Raw genomic sequence first — 20,872 nt, 5'->3', positions numbered from 1 at the left:
AAATTATCAAATTTTTGTTAATATTTTCTTCTAGAAATATTTTTAATTTTTATTTATTTATTGTTTAAGACTGTTTCATTATTGCAAGATAATTTTTCGCAATCAATAAACGAGTGAATAAAAATGCACAAGACCTTCATTGAAATTCGATTTATTGGAATAAAGAAATTTCAGTCGTAAACTTTTTTTCAAAGCGCTCATAGAGAGATACGCGCCACAATTTGGTATATAAAGAGTGTCATTCATAAATACGACGATAAGTAATAGCCTTCTATTTTAATACCAATCCAATTTCTGCATTATCACGATAATTATCATTATTTTTAATGTTTTTAATATGTGATAATATTTTAATTATTCATTTAAAAAACTAACTTTAATTTCAATTGAGATCAATTTCAGATTGCCAGATTGGCTAAGAGCTATACAGGAAATTCGGTGAAGACGTCAAAAAATGTTTTTTGACTCTTATGCATAATATATTATGTATTATAAATACAAGCTGTATTTATGTACCAGACTACTTTGTATAATACATAAGTCGAACAAATTCTGTATTGGATAAAAATATTGATAATAAATCGCTCATCTTATTTGCATTTGACAATGTATTTACAGTAGTATGAATTTGTAGCATAGAGAAGAGGAGGAAAGGGAAGATTGTGTATATGGTATAACTATGATGATTTGACATTTGTGCGTGTGACCAATGACCACCAGTCAGGCGATAAGGGGATCAAGGGTGAATTGTCTTCGACTTTATAAGTCAGTTGTAAGGATAGAAGCCGGCAGTTGTATTTTCATTAACAACCGATCAACAGCTACAGGATGACCGCTGCGACAGCTGTAAGTATCCTGATTGTACTTTTGATGGAATTTCGCGGCAAAAATTCAAGATTGTAATAAAAAACAATGTAATATCGCGATATTAAAAAACTTTTCTTTTAGATACATATATTGATTATTTTATAAATTAAACGAATATTTGCTCTTGTACAATTATCGTAATTATCTCGTTTTTTTAAATTTTATCGTATTGAAAATTTGAATCAATCTTATTGAATAAAAATTAGTTGGAATTATTTTTAAATATATATATAAGGTAAATACATATAATCTTTAATAATACAAAATTATTTAATGCCTCTTTAAAATACATTGTAAAATTTCTCCTCTTTTGGCTGTAATTTTAATTGTTTTTGCAAATATCGCATGAAATTCAAACATATGCTTCATGTGTCACATTTCGAAATTCTGGCTTTAATAAGAAAAAGAAAACTGATAAAATTATTGCAATACGTGATATGATATCAACATTTGTTCGATACCACGGTTTGTTCGCGTCACTAAATCATTATTTTTACATTCGATTGTACGTAAAATTTTCATAAACATATAATAGCTATATTGTTCCATTTTTTATGTAATAAATAATTAAGTGTTGACGCAGTATAATCGAAGCAAATTTCTTTTTCTTTTGATCTTTCCGTTCTATATTAATCGCTAACAATAAGAGAGATTAGAATTATAGAGATACATATATAATTAAAGCGCCTTTAAACAGATCAGACTTTATAGAAGCACATTTTAAACATTTTGAGATTTATAAAAAGAAAGCGAAAAAGGTTCGAAAAGAAAGTCTCTTTTTCTGAATTATCTATAATATCCCAGAAAACAATATGTTATCAAAAGGATTTCTAAAAAAGGTATCACATTTCTGAACCTGATAACTTAGAGGCTTCTGAAGGATCACAAAGAGATATCACGAAAATGATGTCTAAAAGGTTTCTCAAATCGGATGTCTTTAAGATATCTAAATTATGTCAACATATGGAGTTCTTATTTATGATATCTGAAAGAGATCTGACATATGTTAACATATGAGTTTCTTATATCTGATATTTAAAAAATAATATTGTAAGGGTGATTGTCCCAACTTCTTGATAAATTTTACCCGACAGATAGCATGTTCGTCTTTTTTTTAACTTATCTGAAAAGAGACGAAGATATGCTATCTGTCAGGTAAAATTTACCAACAAGTTGGAACAATCGGTTTTAAATATTTATATAGATAAACTTCGGACTTTTTGCGACATATATTTTATGATTTTTGTTACAAACGGAAATTATTACTTGATTATTATTAGACTTTGAGAAGATACACTAATAAGAATGTATGTTTTGTGCGTCATTTGAAAATATACAACAAATATTTCATAAAGCTATCACCTATGAACTTCTAAAATCATTAATCTAATCGATTACTCTAATCAATGTTGATTTTAATTCATTTATGAAAAACAGGAAAAGTATTTTAAATGACATTAATGTGAATAAGTTTTCATTTGTAGTAGGTATGGAAAATCACAATCACATATTTTCATATGATATATTACTATTTATTGATTGCACAATATGCTAATAAAGAATAAAATTGTAAATTTATTTTTTACATATGTAAAAATCAAAACTGTATAAATAGATATAAAAAGTTAATTTCCAAAGTGTAATTATGAAACAGAAAAAATATAGTTACATAAATAAGTATGGTTAATAAAATAAGTTTTAACACTTAAATTTTGCCAAATGACCAAACCACACACACATACATATCTGTAATTATTTTACAATACTCATATATGTGTATATATGTATATTGTAAAATATAATTAAAAATTAATTTATAAAATAAATTCTGTGACATATTTCGAAGATTTTTTTCGTACAATAACAATTTTTAGTAGGCAAGAATATATATAGAAAATAATTATAGATGTTGCAAAATTGTTTGATGGATTATTAAGAGCGATTAATTTGCTGCAGCAACAAAACCATGCTAAATTGCTGGATCCATCGGAACAGTTTCGGCCCGAGCCGATATATGCTGGAAAATTGCAGAGAGAGTTCCGCAATTTCGAGGAAGATTTCGAAGATCCTATCAAAGAACGTGTTCGCAAAACTTACGAGGCGATGCATTCCAATCAAACCGTCGAGTTTGTGAAATGTTAGTAAAAAAGTTATATCATCATCTTTACATTGGATTATAAATTGCATACTTTATTTGCCTTGAATGTTGATTAATGAATGTTCGCCTCTAAATAATTTGAACGATTGATTAATGTCTTGTAATTATTTATTGCTTCGAATATAATGAGAAAGACAGAAACAAGATAAAAGAATAGTAAAGTCATTACTCTTCTTATAGCTCGCATGAAAAATTGGCTGCAGTTTAACAAATTCAAGATGACGATAAAGGATGCCCTGTTGAAACTAAATGATCTCATAGACGAAAGCGATCCGGATACTAATCTGCCTAATATCGTTCATGCATTTCAAACTGCAGAGTCTATCAGGAAAGAACATCCAGATTTAGATTGGTTTCATCTCACCGGCTTAATTCATGATCTTGGAAAGGTAATGCAGACTATAAAATTAGAAAATGCACATTCTAACAAATATATAATTTGTCATAATAATAGATATCTCAAAAAGATAAAATGTCCTCTTAACAACTTTTAAATTTGAAATTGATCTTTCCTTTATGAAAATTTTCGAATTATAAGCGATTGAAAAAGGAAGATTATTTCGAAAACTTAATTATTCTTTCCCTTCAGATGAAAATAAGTAACAAATTCTTCAGCTATACTCTCAGGTGTAATTTATTATAAGAGAATTTTAATCTAAACAAGAACAAACACTGTGTGAAAAGTTGTAATAAATAATTGATATTCTCAAATTCAGATCGGGTGCAGAATCTATATTCTTAAAAATTAATGCATAAAGAAACATTATTCTCTTTGCATAATTTTAGAATAAACTATTAAACTTTTTATAAATTCGTTTAGAATAATATACGCTTGTCAAATCATCATTCTTTCAATATACAATCGGAGAGCAAGATTGATCATTCATTGCAGGTGATGGCGTTTCATGGGGAACCTCAATGGGCAGTAGTGGGTGACACATTCCCTGTCGGTTGTGCCTGGGGTGATTCTATCGCGTACAGAGCAACGAGTTTCGACAATAATCCCGATGGCAAAGACTCTCGCTACAAGTATGTTTTAATATTATGGGTATATGCTATGTATACATATATTATATATATATATATCACCTTGTTTAGAAATTCACTGCCAGTGCTGAAAATAGATCTTTACGTCACATATATAGATTTTCAGTACTGGCAATGAATTTCAAAACACAGCTCTTATTAAGTTGAAATCACGAGTCGTTTCTAATTGAAAACAATAACAAGTAAAGATAGTTGAATGATTTGTGAAATTCTTTCATTTCTTATATTTACTTTTTTTTTTATCGAAGTGTGCTCTTTTTCATTTCAATATTCTCACGCGTAGAATATGAATGAATTATTTTCTATTGTCAATTGTAAAAGAGATACGATTCGTTTGAAAGACATATATGAGTAAGAAAAATATATTTATCATAGAGCGTTTAAGGAGAAAAATTCTGAACTAAAGTAAAACTCTAGAGTCCACAGAATTTTAATTATTGAAAGAAAAGGCAGGAAATATATAGGATAATTTAAATATATGAAAACTAAATATATAGGATATAATTGTAATATAGGATAAAATCGTACTGCATTAACATTATTTTTTGTTGCAGTACAAAATATGGTATGTACAAACCCAAATGCGGAATATCTAATTTAACGATGTCGTGGGGCCACGACGAGTACTTGTATCGCTTACTTATACACAACAAGAGTAAATTGCCGGAGAAGGCTTTGGCTATGATCCGTTTTCATTCCTTTTACCCTTGGCATGCTAGCGGCGACTACATGTATTTCTGTACTCCGGAAGACACCGAGATGTTAAAATGGGTCATGGAATTCAAGTAAGTATCAAATATATCATGGCGATATGGAATGCAGTGAAATATAAGAAACATAAAAAGTTACTAATCAAAAAGTAATCCATAAAAGTTATTAATTACTATCTATATTTAATTTAAAGTAATTATTGAAAATCTAGAGAGGTAGGAGATCGGAGTAATTAATTTAAAATAATGAAAACTTTTGCAGTAAATTCGATCTTTATACTAAGAGTGACGGCGTACCCGATATTGAGCAATTGTGGCCTTACTATGAAAAATTGATCGATAAATATATTCCCGGGGTGATCGAGTGGTAAAGAGTTATATACCTTCTTGTTTCTATTATACATGTTTAGAATTAATTATTTTAAATGACGACGTTATACAAATAATATGAAATTATTTTAACGTTAAATATGTACATGATACAAAGAAGTTTATAACTTTTCTATTATTTTTTAATGAATAGATTTATGTTTTATTTTATATATTTTAATGAAATTAATATATAATTATGTCAGTGTTATTTACCGATAATATCATGTCACAATTATATACGCATATATTATGTAATAATACATATATATATTTTTCTTAATGTGAGATTTTAATTAAAAAGATCAATTAAAGTATAATGTAAACGTTTAGCCTATAAGCAAATCTAAACTATATTTAGAAATAAACAAATATATAAACATAAAGTCAAATCCAATCGTATATTTAATTTAAGAACTCGTTGAATCTTTCGATATATTTGAATTAACGAGACTACGAAGAAATGTATATGACATTATTCGATCATGAGTAAGTTACTGTATAATAGCTCGTTGCATTCTTCTGCGGAAGGAATTCTTCTCCATGCTTAATATGAGTTCCAAGATTCTGGTACACAGTTCGCAGAGCGAATTTTAAACTCACGCGTAATTCACTTCCGAAAATTCGTGTTCGAGTTTTTAGTTTCGTAAAATTGATTAGGCCTCCGCGCTGGCTGGCGCGATGATGAAGTTCGCGGTTATCTCGATTAGGTGAGTAATCCGTTGGTTAAATGATATGCGCGAAGGGGAGAGCTTGATTCACCCGGGTCAGGCAATACTTCGAACAAAGGATTTGTTCTCTCCAGGAACTGGTTTGTTCATTTTTATCAGTGTGTTCGCGCTCGCAAAATTATTCAATCATAATTCATTCATTAGCTTAATTAAATATGATATAAAATTAATTTGAGGATACATTATTTCGATCTGAGGCAACAAATTATTTTATTGTATATGATTATATGTAAATCGCTTGTTTTAGTAGTGGCCGTAATATAATTTGACGAACATGGTGATACATCTTGCTAAAAAAATCTGAAATAATATTATTTTTAACTAAGTTAAACTTGAAATTATATTTTTCAACTAGATCTCTCATGAGATATTTTACAGTTTTTTTTTTTAATTAACTTTAATTTTGCTTTCCGCATATAAAAACGAACTGTATTACTTTCGATGACTTTTTAGTTTATTCTTATTATAATTACAATCACTAGAGTGTTATCTAGAACGTTACAGTTAGCAAAGTCCTGGTGGTACAGTTAGCGACACAAGCTTTCCCGCTCGTTGTCACACTTATCACGTAATATGAATGCGATAAAAGCTAAAGTTTTGGCATACGCGGTTGTCTATCGATGTGTGAAGATGCCTGGGAAGTTTTCAATAAACCGGACACAATCTATTATGCTAAACGACACACCGATATACTGACAGTGTCACACTATACTATAATAGGGCGCAGCCTCTTTATCATATGTTTCCTCATATAGTCACATAATATAATAACTCATCTTGTAGTTATATTTTCGCGGTATTTGCTTTCGCATCCTGAGAATTTAATCGAGAAATTTTTAAATTGCGCGACATTGTATGTAATTAATAAAATACATGAAGGTAACATGGCGAAATGAAAACAACAACGCAGAAGTAAAAGGTTGTTTAGGTAACGTTTTAGAGATTGCAGATAATTATACAAAGCTGAAATTAACGTATAAACTAAAAGAATTATAGCTTAAGATCTTATATTACGAAGAGCCTTGGCTTACGAAAAAAGCCTTACATTCTCGTTACTTTTTAAAAAGGCGCACTTGTAATTATTTTTTAGTTCAATCGCAGTTTATTAATATATTTTTAGCAATTCTATAATTTATTTTTATATTTTAATTTTATATTTTAAACTGTTTTTAAATTCCGTTTTTTTACTTATTTTGATTATTGACTTTTTCTATTATTTTTTTATTTTTTGTTTATTATTATTTTTATTATTAGTTTAGTTTATTTTTTAATAGTTTTTAGTTTTAATTTTTCGTTTGTTAAAATGTGTGTTTAGGACTAATTATTATTTGATGAGAGGAAAGAGAGAAGCCTTTTATTAAAAGCGCCACTTGTAATTACAAGATACAATTCTTGTAAATATATGTCTTTTAAATCATTTATATATAAGCATTATATATCCATTTAAATCTATATGAGATAACCTTTGTGGACGAATATCTATATACAAAAATGCGTTTAATGCACGATAACCTTTTGATAAAAGTTATAAAAGAAATTAATTCAGGGGTTCTCTCTCGTAGAGTACCTGTGTGCGAATCTTGTTAACGAGTTGATCGATCGTAAACCGTTGTTTTGTATGGGATAATTGTCGGTTATGTTTAACAAGCGAGTGTGCACACATAAGATATATGCGAAACGTGCATTCTAATTTTATTGTTTTGCAATTATACCGTTGTCGATCTTTCGCAAGGCGTTTAAAAGCACACGTATGTGTAAAATTTTTATCTATCTTAATGTCATATATCATTTTATTTGGATCTCGAATTAATCTGTACTTAATACGTGTCAGAAATTGATCGTGAGAAGTCTATATCTGTGTGTGTTTAGAGGGAAGGGGTGTAATAAATATTTATTAACTGAGTGACATGTGTGATTCATGATTGCTTGGAAAAATTCATCCTAAATTAAAAAGTTTATCTTTCTTAATAATAGGAAGACATTTTTCATATTTATTGCGCATAATATATATTATTATAGAATTGTGAACTTTCATACTATGATATTCTCAGTTTGATCGATCTCTGGTCGCCGCGAAATTAGAGATCCGAACAACAGTTATATTATCTAATTAACGACTGTGCGTCTCGTTAACGAGGTGAAATTATTTCAGTATAAAGCTGCTGTGCGCGGCAATTATTATATATGAATCGACCCGCTTCGAGAGTAATTGTCGGTTTTTTGTTCTGCATTCACGATGTATATACATACTTTTGTAGAGGTCGCGAAGGGAGAAGGGATTTGGTCCCTTCACCAACCTGGGATATGTGCAATGTAATAAAAGACCAACAGGTCGCGTATAGCCATGTAATTACTCAACCTGAAATGAGGTTACATCGATCTTTCAATGCGTGGAGGCATCCTGGAGTCGCATTTTCATCATAATATATATAAGATGTAGGTAATAATCGCCAGACCTCTATATCGTACTGAATATCCTCTGTATAAGAGAAAAGATTTACGCGTAAATGAAGAAGATACGAGATCTATTTCGCTAATTTTTTTACATTAAATTTGCACTATATATTTTTTTATTTTTATTATACTCTATCACAACTTATATGTTCAAAATTTTTCTTAATTTTAATTTTGTTAAACTTTTTTATTGCACATTATAGATTTAACAAAAATTGGAATGGTTCTATGAGAGCTTATTGATGTGTTTGCGAAAAGATAATTTTTTTGTTTTACACTAATTAGTGTAGTAAACGATCACTGTTCATTTCGTTGCAAAAGACAAAAAAAATTCTAAAACTAATCGAAGAACACAAATCCTACACGAAATTAAAAATTTAGTTTTATGCATGTAATTTTTTTCAATTTTTTCAACATTTTAATAATCTTGACGTGCAAATAGCTTTTCCGATGATAGAGGAATGTAGAGATCGTAGCAACGAAATGTATACTCCTGCGTTTTCTCACGGCGGTCCCTTACTTCGAAGATGCGATCGGCCGGTCGAGTTCGTTACCATTCTCCGGCGAGAAAGGGCTTCTTTATTTTTAGTGATTCATCGAGGCATTTGCTGCCGCGGCGCTCCTTCATCTCTACCTTACAGGATTCCGATATTCGCAACTTCACATGATTTCCGCCTCGTGGCTTCGCCACGGCATTACTTCCTTTCATCAGGACCACCGCGCAATTCGTCCTCTTCGAGATCTCTCGACGGTACGATTCGATCTCTCTGGTCCTGATTAAGCTTGAACAACTTTCATCATTTCATTTTTCGAACTAGAGCAAAATTCAGTAATATAATTAAAGAATATTTTTTATTTTTTATATTTAATATTACATATCTTCATAATTACGTTGACTTGTAATTCTAATTGCAGGTGATAAACATAATTATAATACACGTTCTATCATTATGATTTGTATGCGTGTTTAAAGAGCTTTAAAATATAATCTCTCTCTCTCTTCTAAACTCTCGTGCCTCTTTCGGCAGAATTGCGATCTCCGCGTTTGGGGTTGATCAAGCGACCAGGAAGATAGGAATCGTGACGAAGCGATAAATCGTTCCCGAGGCGTTCTCCTACAGGTGACTTACCGAGAAGTTCAATTAGCGGCGATTCCGCGAGGAAGAACGAGCGAGCGCATATAAACGCGAGGCGCGTTGATTAGAATCGCGAAAGAAACCCCCTGCTAAGCAACGTTGGAGCTGCGTGTCGACGAAATTGGCTTAGTCAGCGGTCGTATTACAGGGCATTGCGGAACATTAACGGGACATTATTGTGGCAGCATCAACTCGCATCGCCATTCGCAGCTCTATATCCATGTGTGCGTTCTATGACAGAGAAAGAAAGAACGGGGTAGAACGCTATAGGTCACGTAGCTCGTGAATCATGCAACCTTACCTTTACCTGGTAAGCGATCGCGACTTCTGGGAAATATTGACTCTACATACGCAAACATAAACGCCTACGCGACCTCACGTAACCGAGACCCACACGCGGGACATTCAATTCTTCTTCTCTCTCTATCTCTCCCTCTCCTTCTCCTTCTCGTATAATATCCAGCAATCTCCAGATAGTCAACTCATGCCGAAGGTCGCGAAGGTCTTCGGTATAATGAGGTGCAGCGTAACTGATGCTGGGGCACTTGCTATGATATGGGATTAAAGTTCGTGGAAATGGCACAACAGAGATTCGTGAGATCTTAATTCAGAGTTTGCAGGAGAAAATTTGTGGATTATTAAGATTCGTAGGATTTACATCCAACTTTCAGTTTGAATTAAGTAATGAGAAGATTGAGCTACTGTTGTAAGCAATGTTGATCGATAATTTGCAATATGAAATCACTTTTCAAATTTTAAAATTATAGAAGAGCGATAAGGGAGAATAAAATAATCATCAATTATATATCGTTTGAGCGAAAAAATTAATTAAAAAAGCCATTGAAAAGGAAATCGAAATCATCTTGCACCATGACAACAGCTGGCCACACATTGCTTCCGCGACTAACAATGAGAACCAAGAATACCTTACTCGAGCTTGAATGAGAAGTCCGATCACACTCGGTATATATCCCTTCCGGTTTTCATCTATTTCGGTCAATGCAGAATTATCTCTCCGCTATGCGATTTAGAAACGAGGTCGAGGTACGAAAATGCTTTGACGAATTTATCGCATCGAAAGGTGTACTTTTCAACCGAGGAATCTGTTTGTTGCCTAAAAGATTTGTTGTCTAAAATTATAGCAAGCGAGGCAAAATATTTTGATTAAAAGTTTTCAAAAAACTCCAGGAACTTATGCACCGACCTAATATATGTATATATAATATTTTATACATATACACATATGTTAATAAATATGTATACAGATATGTAGTTACAAAATTTTGGGAAATGCAAATTTTTTGCACAGGTGTCGTAAATTCATACATAAAATTTGCAATGATCTTAATCTACAGATAATTTACGGCAATTTGCCATTTGTCGTCCACTTTCTACTTAACGGTACCGCGACTTAATAATCTGAGAATGTAACGTAAATAAGGCTCTTTTTGACTCGTCCTTGTTTGAAGAAATTCGAGATAATCGTCCCCGCTTCTTTTTCCGCAGCGCTTAACATGAAATATAATGCGATGATCGGAAGATAATGTGACAGGTGAAATTTGTGTCCCAGCTAATGTCAAAAAAAAAGGAGATCGAAACTGATATAAAAAATTTGAACATTTTGCCCGGAAGCACGGAACGAATTTTAGCAATTTTTACTTGCAATATCTACCGTTAATATATTTAATGTAAAAATTAATAATTTTTCGAAAAAGAAAATAGAGACATTCTTTATTTTCTTTTAGAAGAATTTATAAGTATAATATATTGTGATATATTGTAATATATAGCGTTATATATTTATCTTTATAATACGTGATTGTAAAGATAAATTATTTTATTATTATTTTTTACAGAAGATATCCCATTTTTTCGTGGCACTATTTTTTATGGTATTATATATCAAGTTCTCTCGTGGGTGATTAAGGTGTTTCTCTTGTCAGGGAATAATGTGTTTTAATTTAAGAGAAAGGTGAAAGGATATGCGGAATCAGGATGCGTACATATGGGGGTGGTGAAATATGACAGTTACAGTTCCACACATCGGGGCTGTTCTTCTTTGTCTACCTGAGAGCGCGATTACTCTTCACGTTCATTAGCCGTCCGTTCCAGGAATTCGTAGGTTTCTCCGTAAAATGCGTCATAGGATCAGTGAATTACCGTCGCGGGAGAAAATGTAACAACCCACATTTTTTCCTCATTTGCTTTTATTAATTTGACGGTTCCGGCAAAGCAGCTCTCCAGGATATTTTCCCATGAACTGGTTATATCTTTGTTGCAAATACATGGCGATAAGTCTCGTAGCTTTTTATTAGTTTAAATTTTTTCAAAAAAAAGAACAATGCGAGAATTATTCTACTAATAATTATTTTTTCAATTATTCTTCCTTTTATTTTTCTTGTACGGACAGAGATTGCTACAAAAGAAATAAAACATATATATATCTATATATATGTATATCGATTTTTTCTCGGTTTAATATATATTTGTATTTATATCTTTTTAAATTATCTCTCCATATCATCACGCCCATTACATTTATTGTATTCGTATTATACCTCTCTTATCATTTTCCAATTTAGATAATAGTGTAAATTAAAACATATAATTATAAGCATATCAATTCAGGTTTCATTAACTAATGCTTCCTCGGAAGTGCCTTTCGGGTATCGCCTCGGCTCTCCGTTTCATTATTTTAACATTCGCGTTACCGCAATTCGTGATAACACGTCACATTGCATATCAATCTTCCGCTCTCTCTCTCTCTCTCTATGTCTGCTTCCGAGAAACACTGTATCCTCTGCTGCGCAGACTGCATACCGGTGCAACGGGTGCGTAAATACGCCCCAGAGAAAAAGCAGTGAGTTATGACATATTTGTGGTCGAGGATCCCTCTTATCCACCTTGGATGGTGTAGATGAGAGGCCTTTCGGCCGAGCTCTTATGAAGACCCTACCACGCACTTTATGCGTCCCAGACGCCGCGCCGTGTAGTCGTGAGCATGTATTCTTGATGTCTTCCTTACGAGCGGAGCGTTGCCTTGTATTAAGACCACTCCCACAATGTTCGGCGCCGTTAGCCCGCAAACTATAAACGATGGGTATACGAGGTGTCCAGGTGTTACTCGTCACCGCAAGTCTTGTCTTGAACATCATTATACTTTCAATGTTATATTCGCGAGATTTCTTATACAAAAAACTGGAGATTTAGTCGATTTACTCTGTGTGCAATTTCGCATTTCGAGAGAAATAATAAATATAATAAGAAATAATAATAATATAATAAGTTATAATAATTAAAACGTGCGTCGATTAAACTTTAATGAGGCCATTGAAATAACTCAATAAATTTAAAATTTATGCAAACAAAAAATTCATCAATTCTTATTAAAATTGGAAATTTGTTAAATTTATTATGTCGTGATATTTTATGAGTGGCAATTAATTTTTTAACGATACTTCTCTCGTATATCTTGCATTGCATTTTCAATTTTTCCATCCCGCGGACAATTCGCTTGCAATCGTTATGAATTATATGTTCGTGACTGCATGCAGTACACGAATAAATTCTGACATCCTGAGAGAAAGAGGAGGCGGCCCAGGAGCAACGACTGAATAACTTTGGGGTAATTCATTTTTTATTTGTATATTATTTTTTATTAATCGCACATATACGCGTCTCAATCCTGTATTTATTTGGTTCGTTTATTTGGATGATTTCAACAAAAATGAGAGATAAGATTTTTATATTATCCTATAAAAACTTGCATTTAAAAAGAATAGTTTTTTGATGTAAAATTAAATATAAAATTCAATGCATAATAATTATAATTTTTTTAAATATCCATTATGTTTTTTTGTTTTATACATAAATAAAATTTTTAGCCTTATACTACTTCCTGGTATTCTTACTTTTTGTATGCATCTTTCATTGTCAGTCTCTTATGCAGCTCGATATGCATCCGATAGTGGACAGAGATTCTTCCTCGGAAAAGTATTATCAATTTAACATTTTCTCCCTTTTCTCTCTACAAACGCGAAACCGATGTATGTAAAATGAATAAATTCGGCGAAATCATCGGTTGCGATGATGAAAGTTTTATAGTCAATTCTCATCTGGGGATTTCCGGGAGGTGGCGATTGTCTTTCTCGCTTTTCGCGATATATTATCCATATTATCAGGAATCTCGCTAATGCATTTTCGAGATTAACGGATTATCACGCGAAAAGCGTTGTTCCACGAAAAAAGGCGAGGAACTCGCACGTGTGGTATTCGCGCGACCGTAGTGGCAGCTTCCCCGAAATCGATCGGCTTCCGGGAGGTGACTTCATTCGGGGATTCCGTCGCGGTCACGCTTTTATTTCGTTCGATTTCTGTGTATGTGTATATGTATGAGCGAGAGAAAGGAAGATAGAGAGAGGTGGAAAACACTACCTCGTCCAGGTAACAGCACCCTACTATTCGTTCCTCTATCACGTGCACACGTAAGAACTTCGATCCCTGTTACGAGGACGCGCGTAAAGCCCGAATCGTCACCTATTCAAGCCGATCGATAGACCAGTCGCTCCGTCCACATTTTTTTATGATTGATTTTCCCGCTGACTTTCTTGATGATTAACAACTTGGATTATTACGATGTACGATATCTATCTTACAAGCCAAAAATTCGCGAGAATTTATTTAAAACTTGGAGCGTAAAGTTTTGGAATTAATTTCTTTATTCGTTTAAAAAATATGAACATTAAAAGATGCATTTTCGTGAAAAGTCTTATATATACTATGTTTATGTATTGGAATAAAAATGCAGCTATTTCTCATCCGAGAAGTTGTTAATGTGAATCGTTTTAGGAGCGAAAGTTCTCATTTACTATTTTCGACATGAATTTCATTCTGAATTACATCATTTCCTGCATCTCACAGAGAAATCGTTATAATTCTAAAAAATTATTTCTTATCACACTACGTAATAATTGTAAATTCAAATTTCAAACTTTTGAATTATACATTTTCTTATTCTAAACACTCTAATAAAAATATTAAAATAGAATTATATATATAAGAAAATTTGTTATATAAGTAAATTACTATTTTTTGGTTTCAAAATTACTATTTTTTAATTTCAAAATAGCTCTCTAGAATAGTCTTTGTACATTGGATTTAGATCTCACTCGAAATACGAGGGAATCTAGACGTCGCAAGACGTCAACGATTATTCTCTTCTCTCGATGGAATATATTTTTCATAATTAATAAGAAAAACAGTTGTCAGCGCAGATAAGTGATGGGATTTGACGAAAGCCGAGAATGTGACACGATGCTCGTTATCACCGGAAGAAAAGCTAAGTGGGACGCTAACGAGAAAATCGAAGGCGCGGGGTTATGCGATTGGAATAATCGCGGGTCAGAAGTCACAATGCGGATGTATAATTTTTATTCCGTACCTCCGTGAACACGCGGACAAGATTTATATGTAAATACGAGGACGCATTACCCTGCGATTTTTCTACTTAAATTGTCGCGATTCCAATAAAATTTCTCATTTTTTCCACATCATCTTTTCTTTTCAAATATATCATGCTGAAGAAGATGAAAAATTTAAATCATATATATATTTATCAACTAGATTTTTTGTTCTTTCGTTCATATATTGTTTGCTGTGTTACGTTCCTGTATTGTCCAAGAATTCTGACAGAAATGAATTTAAAGAGCAACAAGAGATATAGCAAAGTATGCATTAGAAAAAATAAAAGATAGAAATTATAATATCGACCGCGTTCGATTGCCAGCTGATTGTTTTTGTGCCCGGTTGCGATCTGTGCATCGTTTAAAAAAAATCTCGTTTACGAATAAATGCGATGTCGCACTCTTGAGAAACTTAATACATGAAGCCTCGTCTCGCCGTCGAAGGATAAATCAACAGAAGGTCGCCGTCGAGACTCGATTACACCTCGCAATTAAACTTCAAACGGCAAAGATGAATTTAACGATTACAGGACGACAGGGGGAATGAAGGGGGTGGGCGACGAGTATTCGATCACTTTATACTTCGTCTCGTGCGTAATTGAACTTCAGACGCGTTGCACTCAAAGTACCGCGAGAAAGTCGTTCGCGCTCTCGGAGAAATCGAGACTCGATGAGAATCGAAATTTGACGGTGATCGACTCGATGGAAATCATGGAGATGAACATTGGTTACGAGAAAGTAGCGAAACCTTTCGCCTTTTTCTTGCGACAGAATGACCAGGAAGTTTGAATTATCCCATTAAATTTACATTTTAAAGTTAGATTTACTCTAGGCTTTTATAACATACAATTACGAATAGAATCTTTTAAATCTTGAACCCATACAAATTTTTATACATAAAAGTCAGTTTGAAATATATATAGATTTATATGAAAATAATCGCATGCAGTCTCGGAAATCAGAGGAGTCCAGATTTGTTTGTTTAATTACACTTTCTTAAACTGTATTTGAGAAGCTAACATTTTCTTTCATTAATATATAATTATTATATATTATATATATATATATAATTATTAAATATAATTAATATAATAGCGATATAATTTTGAGCGAAAACTTTTATGTCAGATGCAAATCTCGCGCGAAATAAATATTAAATGTAAGCTTAATATTAAGCATGTGCGACTCAGCTTGTGCGTATATTTTAGCAGATTTTAGCTCGATTCGTTTCTTCGAATCTAAAAACAAAAAGTTGCATGCACAGGTCGGAAAGACAAGTTGGCTGGAATCGTTCTTTCGAATCGCCATTCGCCGACTACTCGGTTTGGTACCTGAACAGCTGACCAGTGCATGAAATTCTGAGAAGTGCCAGCCCTTTACTTAACGCAAAAGGATGAGTTCGGAATTGTGTAAAAACGTGAAACACTCGAAATGCACACGGGAACAGAGGACTCCGTTAAATGTACGCCGAATTTCTCGAGGTATAAATTTGACGATCGAATCCTTTGTTGTAATTTTTAAAGAACTAATCACACTACACATACAGATGCACGAAAAATTATGTTTTTAATTTTAACGAAATTTTATCTAAAATTTTATCTGAAATTTAGACATTATTTTTGATTACGATACATATATACAAATGCCAATATATTATTGCTATGGAAAATATGTGTCATTTTTTCTTTTTGAGTGACATTTACAAATATTTCTATATCTTTCGTATTATTTTATAACGTGTATAACGAATTAAAGATTTTCTTTCTTTTATTTTAGAATCAATTTTTCTAAAAAAATAATGTACTTTTAATAAGCTATAATTTTACACGTAAAGATGTTTAATTAATTAACGTTTATATCAAATAAATTATCTTGTCACAATCGCATTATTTTTTTTGCATGCAATGATATTTCGTTTATTATAGATAGTGTATAGATGTAGATATCTTTTGCCAACTTTAAGACGATCGAATTCATAAAAATTGTATAACAATTTTAATTATAAGGATGATAATTGCTGTCATTTTCAAAAAAGTATATGAAAAAGTACGAATTTACATATGGACACACAATAAAACATTTTATCGAATTACATTCTTTTCTTTATAAAAACTTACAGATATAAAGTACGAATGTCTTTCGGAAGATTAAAGATTAGTACATGTTACGCGTATCATGTGTTTTACGTGGAAGAAGAATGTGCTGTTCCTATTTACCCCATTCGAGATGACAGCTTTGACGTTCGCGCTCAGACTTTCTCTCTCTCTCTCTCTCCCCTGTTTCCCTCTCACTCGCTCTCTTCTTCTGCGCACTGCGCGACTCGCCGCGGCGGGATATATACACACGCAATATCGCGGTGGCAACCAGTCGACGCGCGACACTCGTACGAGGTGGGTCTTGTCGCGCTCTCTTCTTGCGATTGAGGGGGAGAAAGAAAAAAGATAGCGATAAAGAAAGAGAGAGAAGTGAATCGTGAGAGAAGTGTTTTATCTTGTCTTGATATAAAATCATCGAGAGGAATCTCCGTGAATGTTATAATTGGAATTGATTACCTCGCCATTAAATCGTGGTCGCTTTTTGTTACGCGATGATTTCGTCGTTGTCGTTCGTCAATGGAAAGAAGAAGAGGTACGTCGCGACGAGATTTCCCCGTCGAGCATCCGGCTCGCGTACCGATTTTTTCATCGCGAAGAGCTCTTAGAATGCCACGTGCCGGCATCTGAGAGAGATCGATCGGAGAACCTCGCTCGATCCGCGAAACAAGACCAGACTTCCCTTTCTCTCTCGGAACGGTCTGAGCTCGTAGGCTCCAAACTTCTCGAGGACAACGCGCGAAGGAACGATGATTACAAGTGGAAGTAACCGGAATTAACTGGATTTTACAAATCGAGGATATTATATTTTGTCGAAGAGGATTTATCTTTCTTCGAAGATACCAAAGGCGAGCGAGGGCGAGAGTTACATCCGGTAGTTCGGTAGATGATATCGAACGACTGGTAGCGAAATAGAAAGAGAGAAAGAACGAGTGACAGAAAGTTAAGGACGCGTGCAAACCTCGCGCTCCTATAACAAGTTAGCCGGCGTGAGACCGGCCGCGAGAGACCGTGTCCCTGGCTATGGGCAAGCTCTTAATAATCCCGCCGAGTGATACTATTCGCGACAACGCAAGGGTGAATAGCGCGGAAGAGGAGAGAACGACGGCAACGGCGGCGATTGTCCAAGGGTCCAGCGCGACGAGTGGCGCGATCGCCGATAGCGCTGCCGCCGATCGCGATTACCGATTCCTTATCGCGTCGATCGGGCGCAACGATGGCGTGCCATCATCGAGGGGAAAGTGCCGCGAGCGTTCGGCAGTCGCGAGTCGCCCGATCTCGGAGATCGTTGACGGGCAAAGAATTCCGATAAGTGATCATCTGGTGAACGCGCGTCAAAAGCACCGGGACACCGGCGTCTCGAGTGTCAGGCGACTGCGCGAAAAAGATATCGCGCGGGATAATGTTATCGAACGGACTTGTTGCACCTCGAGCGACGTCGCGTCTTCGTTTCTCGCGTGGAGACGAGCTCGCGATCGAGCGATCCGCCGCCAAGATCTTATCGGACGTCATTCATCGTCGCTCGTCGAGCGACGAAATCGTCGACGAGCTGTCAGTGCGCCGATCGACGTCGCGGAAGACGTCGAGAAGGAAATATCGCCGAATATAGTGGATAATATTGCGATCGGACGGGAAGACCGAAATCGATTCGCCGGTTCGCTCCTCGGTGTCACGGACCAAGTTTCCAAGTGCGATGGACGTATCTTAGACAACGGTACCAGTAACGCGTCTAGACACGTGGACATTAATACGAAAAACAATAATATCTGCAATTTTGCTAGGCTGATTGGTCTCGTCAAGTCCTCGTGTATCTTCGTCGAGGAGATAGCACGTCGAAGAAATACGTCGTCGTTGTCGTCGCGATTCCCGGCGAGAACCGATCATCGACAAGTCTGGCGGATCAAGACGTATAGAGGATTGCCAAGAGCTTTTCTACTGGGACTACTCATGATGAGTTTGCTCTGCGACCTAGTGCTGGCCGCGCCGTCATCGTCGTCGTCGGCTTTGGACATCTTTGAAGATGGTATCGAAGAGGAGGAGCTGGTGATACCAAGAAACAAACTCGGCGAGGACGAGTTGGAGATTATCAGAAGGAGCATTGTGCAAGGTCTCGGACTTCAGAGAATACCCGATGCTTCGAAGGTGAGTCTTCATAATATTCAGCGAAAATAAAAAGCGTTATATTATAACTGCACTTTCTTGGAAAAAAGATTATAAGAATAATATAAATTTTATTTTTTATTATATTTATGTGTGAGAGAGCCTTTACATTTTGATATTGTTTTTATAATAATCTTTCCGAAAATTGTTTTATCAGTTAAAATATAGAGAGACAATTAAATCATATGATTACAAATAGAATATTTTTTAGTATACTATACTGCTAATTAAATAGCAGTATATTGGAAAACTTGATCAAAACTAAAAGTGCAATTATATATATATATATTTATTACGAAAATATATAACACGAAAAGATATCATAAATAAGTAGGAACAACTCGTATGTGTATTAGAATAAAAAACGATCGAATGCGCTGTCTTTCTTGTCTGAATCAAATCAAATCGATCACATAAAAAACAAGACCTCGCCTCATTTATATCGATGATCCCAGGCGGTGGGAAAAAAGTCGATAAATTCTAAATTATTACAGTGATGATAAGAGACGAGAACGCGGTGATGACGTTGCTCGTGCTTATTCGCGCCTTCGAGTTCGTTGGTCGAGAACAACATTGGTTGTTGAGATTACTCAAATATAAAAGTTAAATCAAAGTTAAGTCAAGTATAATAAATATTTATCTCTCGTTTCCGGGAAAAAATGCACTTTAAATATTAAATTATATTTAAAATATATATATATATATATATATCTCTTTACGTCTCTTGCGTAAATAGTATTATTATATTTAAATTGTCTGGATTGAATGAGCTAGACTTATTGTTATTAGCGATTCGCGCGTGCGCGCTTTATATATGTATATGTATATATATCGCCTTTTATATAGATTATAATTATATCTCTTATGATATAGATAAAGGAAGAGGGTTTTTTCTTGCTCAAAGTCAGCTTTAAGCGCAACGATGATCCGAAAATAAATCTTATATAAATTGTGAACGTGATGCACATGCAGTGTTTTGCTTCGAAATTCTTTAAGGGTAGGTGGTATAAATTCAGATGTCCTTGCGCGGCGATATTTGCACGTAAACACGAGTACTTAGTGCTCATCGATTATTCGCATGCACCGGATGTATTCCGGTATCTAGAGATAGCCGTGTATATCATAGGGTAAATCGCTCGAACGAGCGACCCGAGATCACGAGAATGATCTACGTCCACGAACGGACTTGAGCGAGGCTCGCCGAGCCTCCGAGGTTCGTTGACATCGGTTAGACTGAAAAAGGTTTGCACACGTAGGCTCTCACTCGCGTTCTATCCGAGCGATGAAAAAGCACGACAATGCCATTCCAGGGGAACACGTGACACGTCGCGTGGTCGGTCAGATCATTAGTCTCATAAATACTCGCACGAAATACCCCCGCGCGCTTGGAAAGCCGAGATTCTTAATCCCTCGACTGCTTCTCCGACTATACATTTTTATGACACGCTGAAGACCGCTTGATCTCGCGTGTCTCGGTTTAATTCGATTTTTATTACACTTTATTTCCCATGCGTTATATTGTTAATAATGTAGAAGAGATGTATGTACAAGTTCTGTTAAATTATCGTGAATGTTTAAAGATGCCATAGAAATATTATAATCTTAGAGAGGGAGAGAGAGAAAATATTGTTTAAAATATTGTATTAGTATAGATATGCTTTCGGAAAGTTGGCATTCTCTTCGCA

At 34.2% G+C, this 20,872-nt stretch overlaps 3 protein-coding genes across 3 annotated transcripts in view; 2 read left to right on the top strand and 1 right to left on the bottom strand.

The window, feature by feature from the left end:
- The window catches only part of Lin (protein lines homolog), a 63,259-nt gene that overhangs the window by 11,554 nt on the left and 30,833 nt on the right, over window positions 1–20,872 (bottom strand). The gene's annotated exons all lie outside the window — the stretch shown is intronic.
- Window positions 687–5,543, top strand: Miox (Myo-inositol oxygenase). Its single transcript, XM_083047085.1, has 6 exons — window positions 687–846; window positions 2,824–3,004; window positions 3,206–3,414; window positions 3,918–4,054; window positions 4,627–4,857; window positions 5,045–5,543. Exons 1-6 carry the CDS (start codon window positions 829–831, stop codon window positions 5,151–5,153), a joined length of 885 nt encoding a protein of 294 aa, XP_082903211.1. The 5' UTR covers window positions 687–828; the 3' UTR covers window positions 5,154–5,543.
- Window positions 17,312–20,872, top strand: part of Mav (TGF-beta domain-containing family member maverick) — a 30,937-nt gene continuing 27,376 nt past the window's right edge. The window contains exon 1 of the mRNA XM_083046104.1: window positions 17,312–19,169. Coding sequence (XP_082902230.1) covers window positions 18,051–19,169 — 1,119 coding nt within the window. The 5' untranslated portion in view covers window positions 17,312–18,050. The remainder of the gene's footprint in view (window positions 19,170–20,872) is intronic.

Source organism: Prenolepis imparis, unplaced genomic scaffold (assembly GCF_030444845.1).
Source record: "Prenolepis imparis isolate NDT839.2.m4 unplaced genomic scaffold, iyPreImpa1.0 SCAF_9, whole genome shotgun sequence".
Classification (NCBI taxonomy): domain Eukaryota; kingdom Metazoa; phylum Arthropoda; class Insecta; order Hymenoptera; family Formicidae; genus Prenolepis; species Prenolepis imparis.
This window is presented reverse-complemented; position numbering and strand designations above follow the sequence as displayed.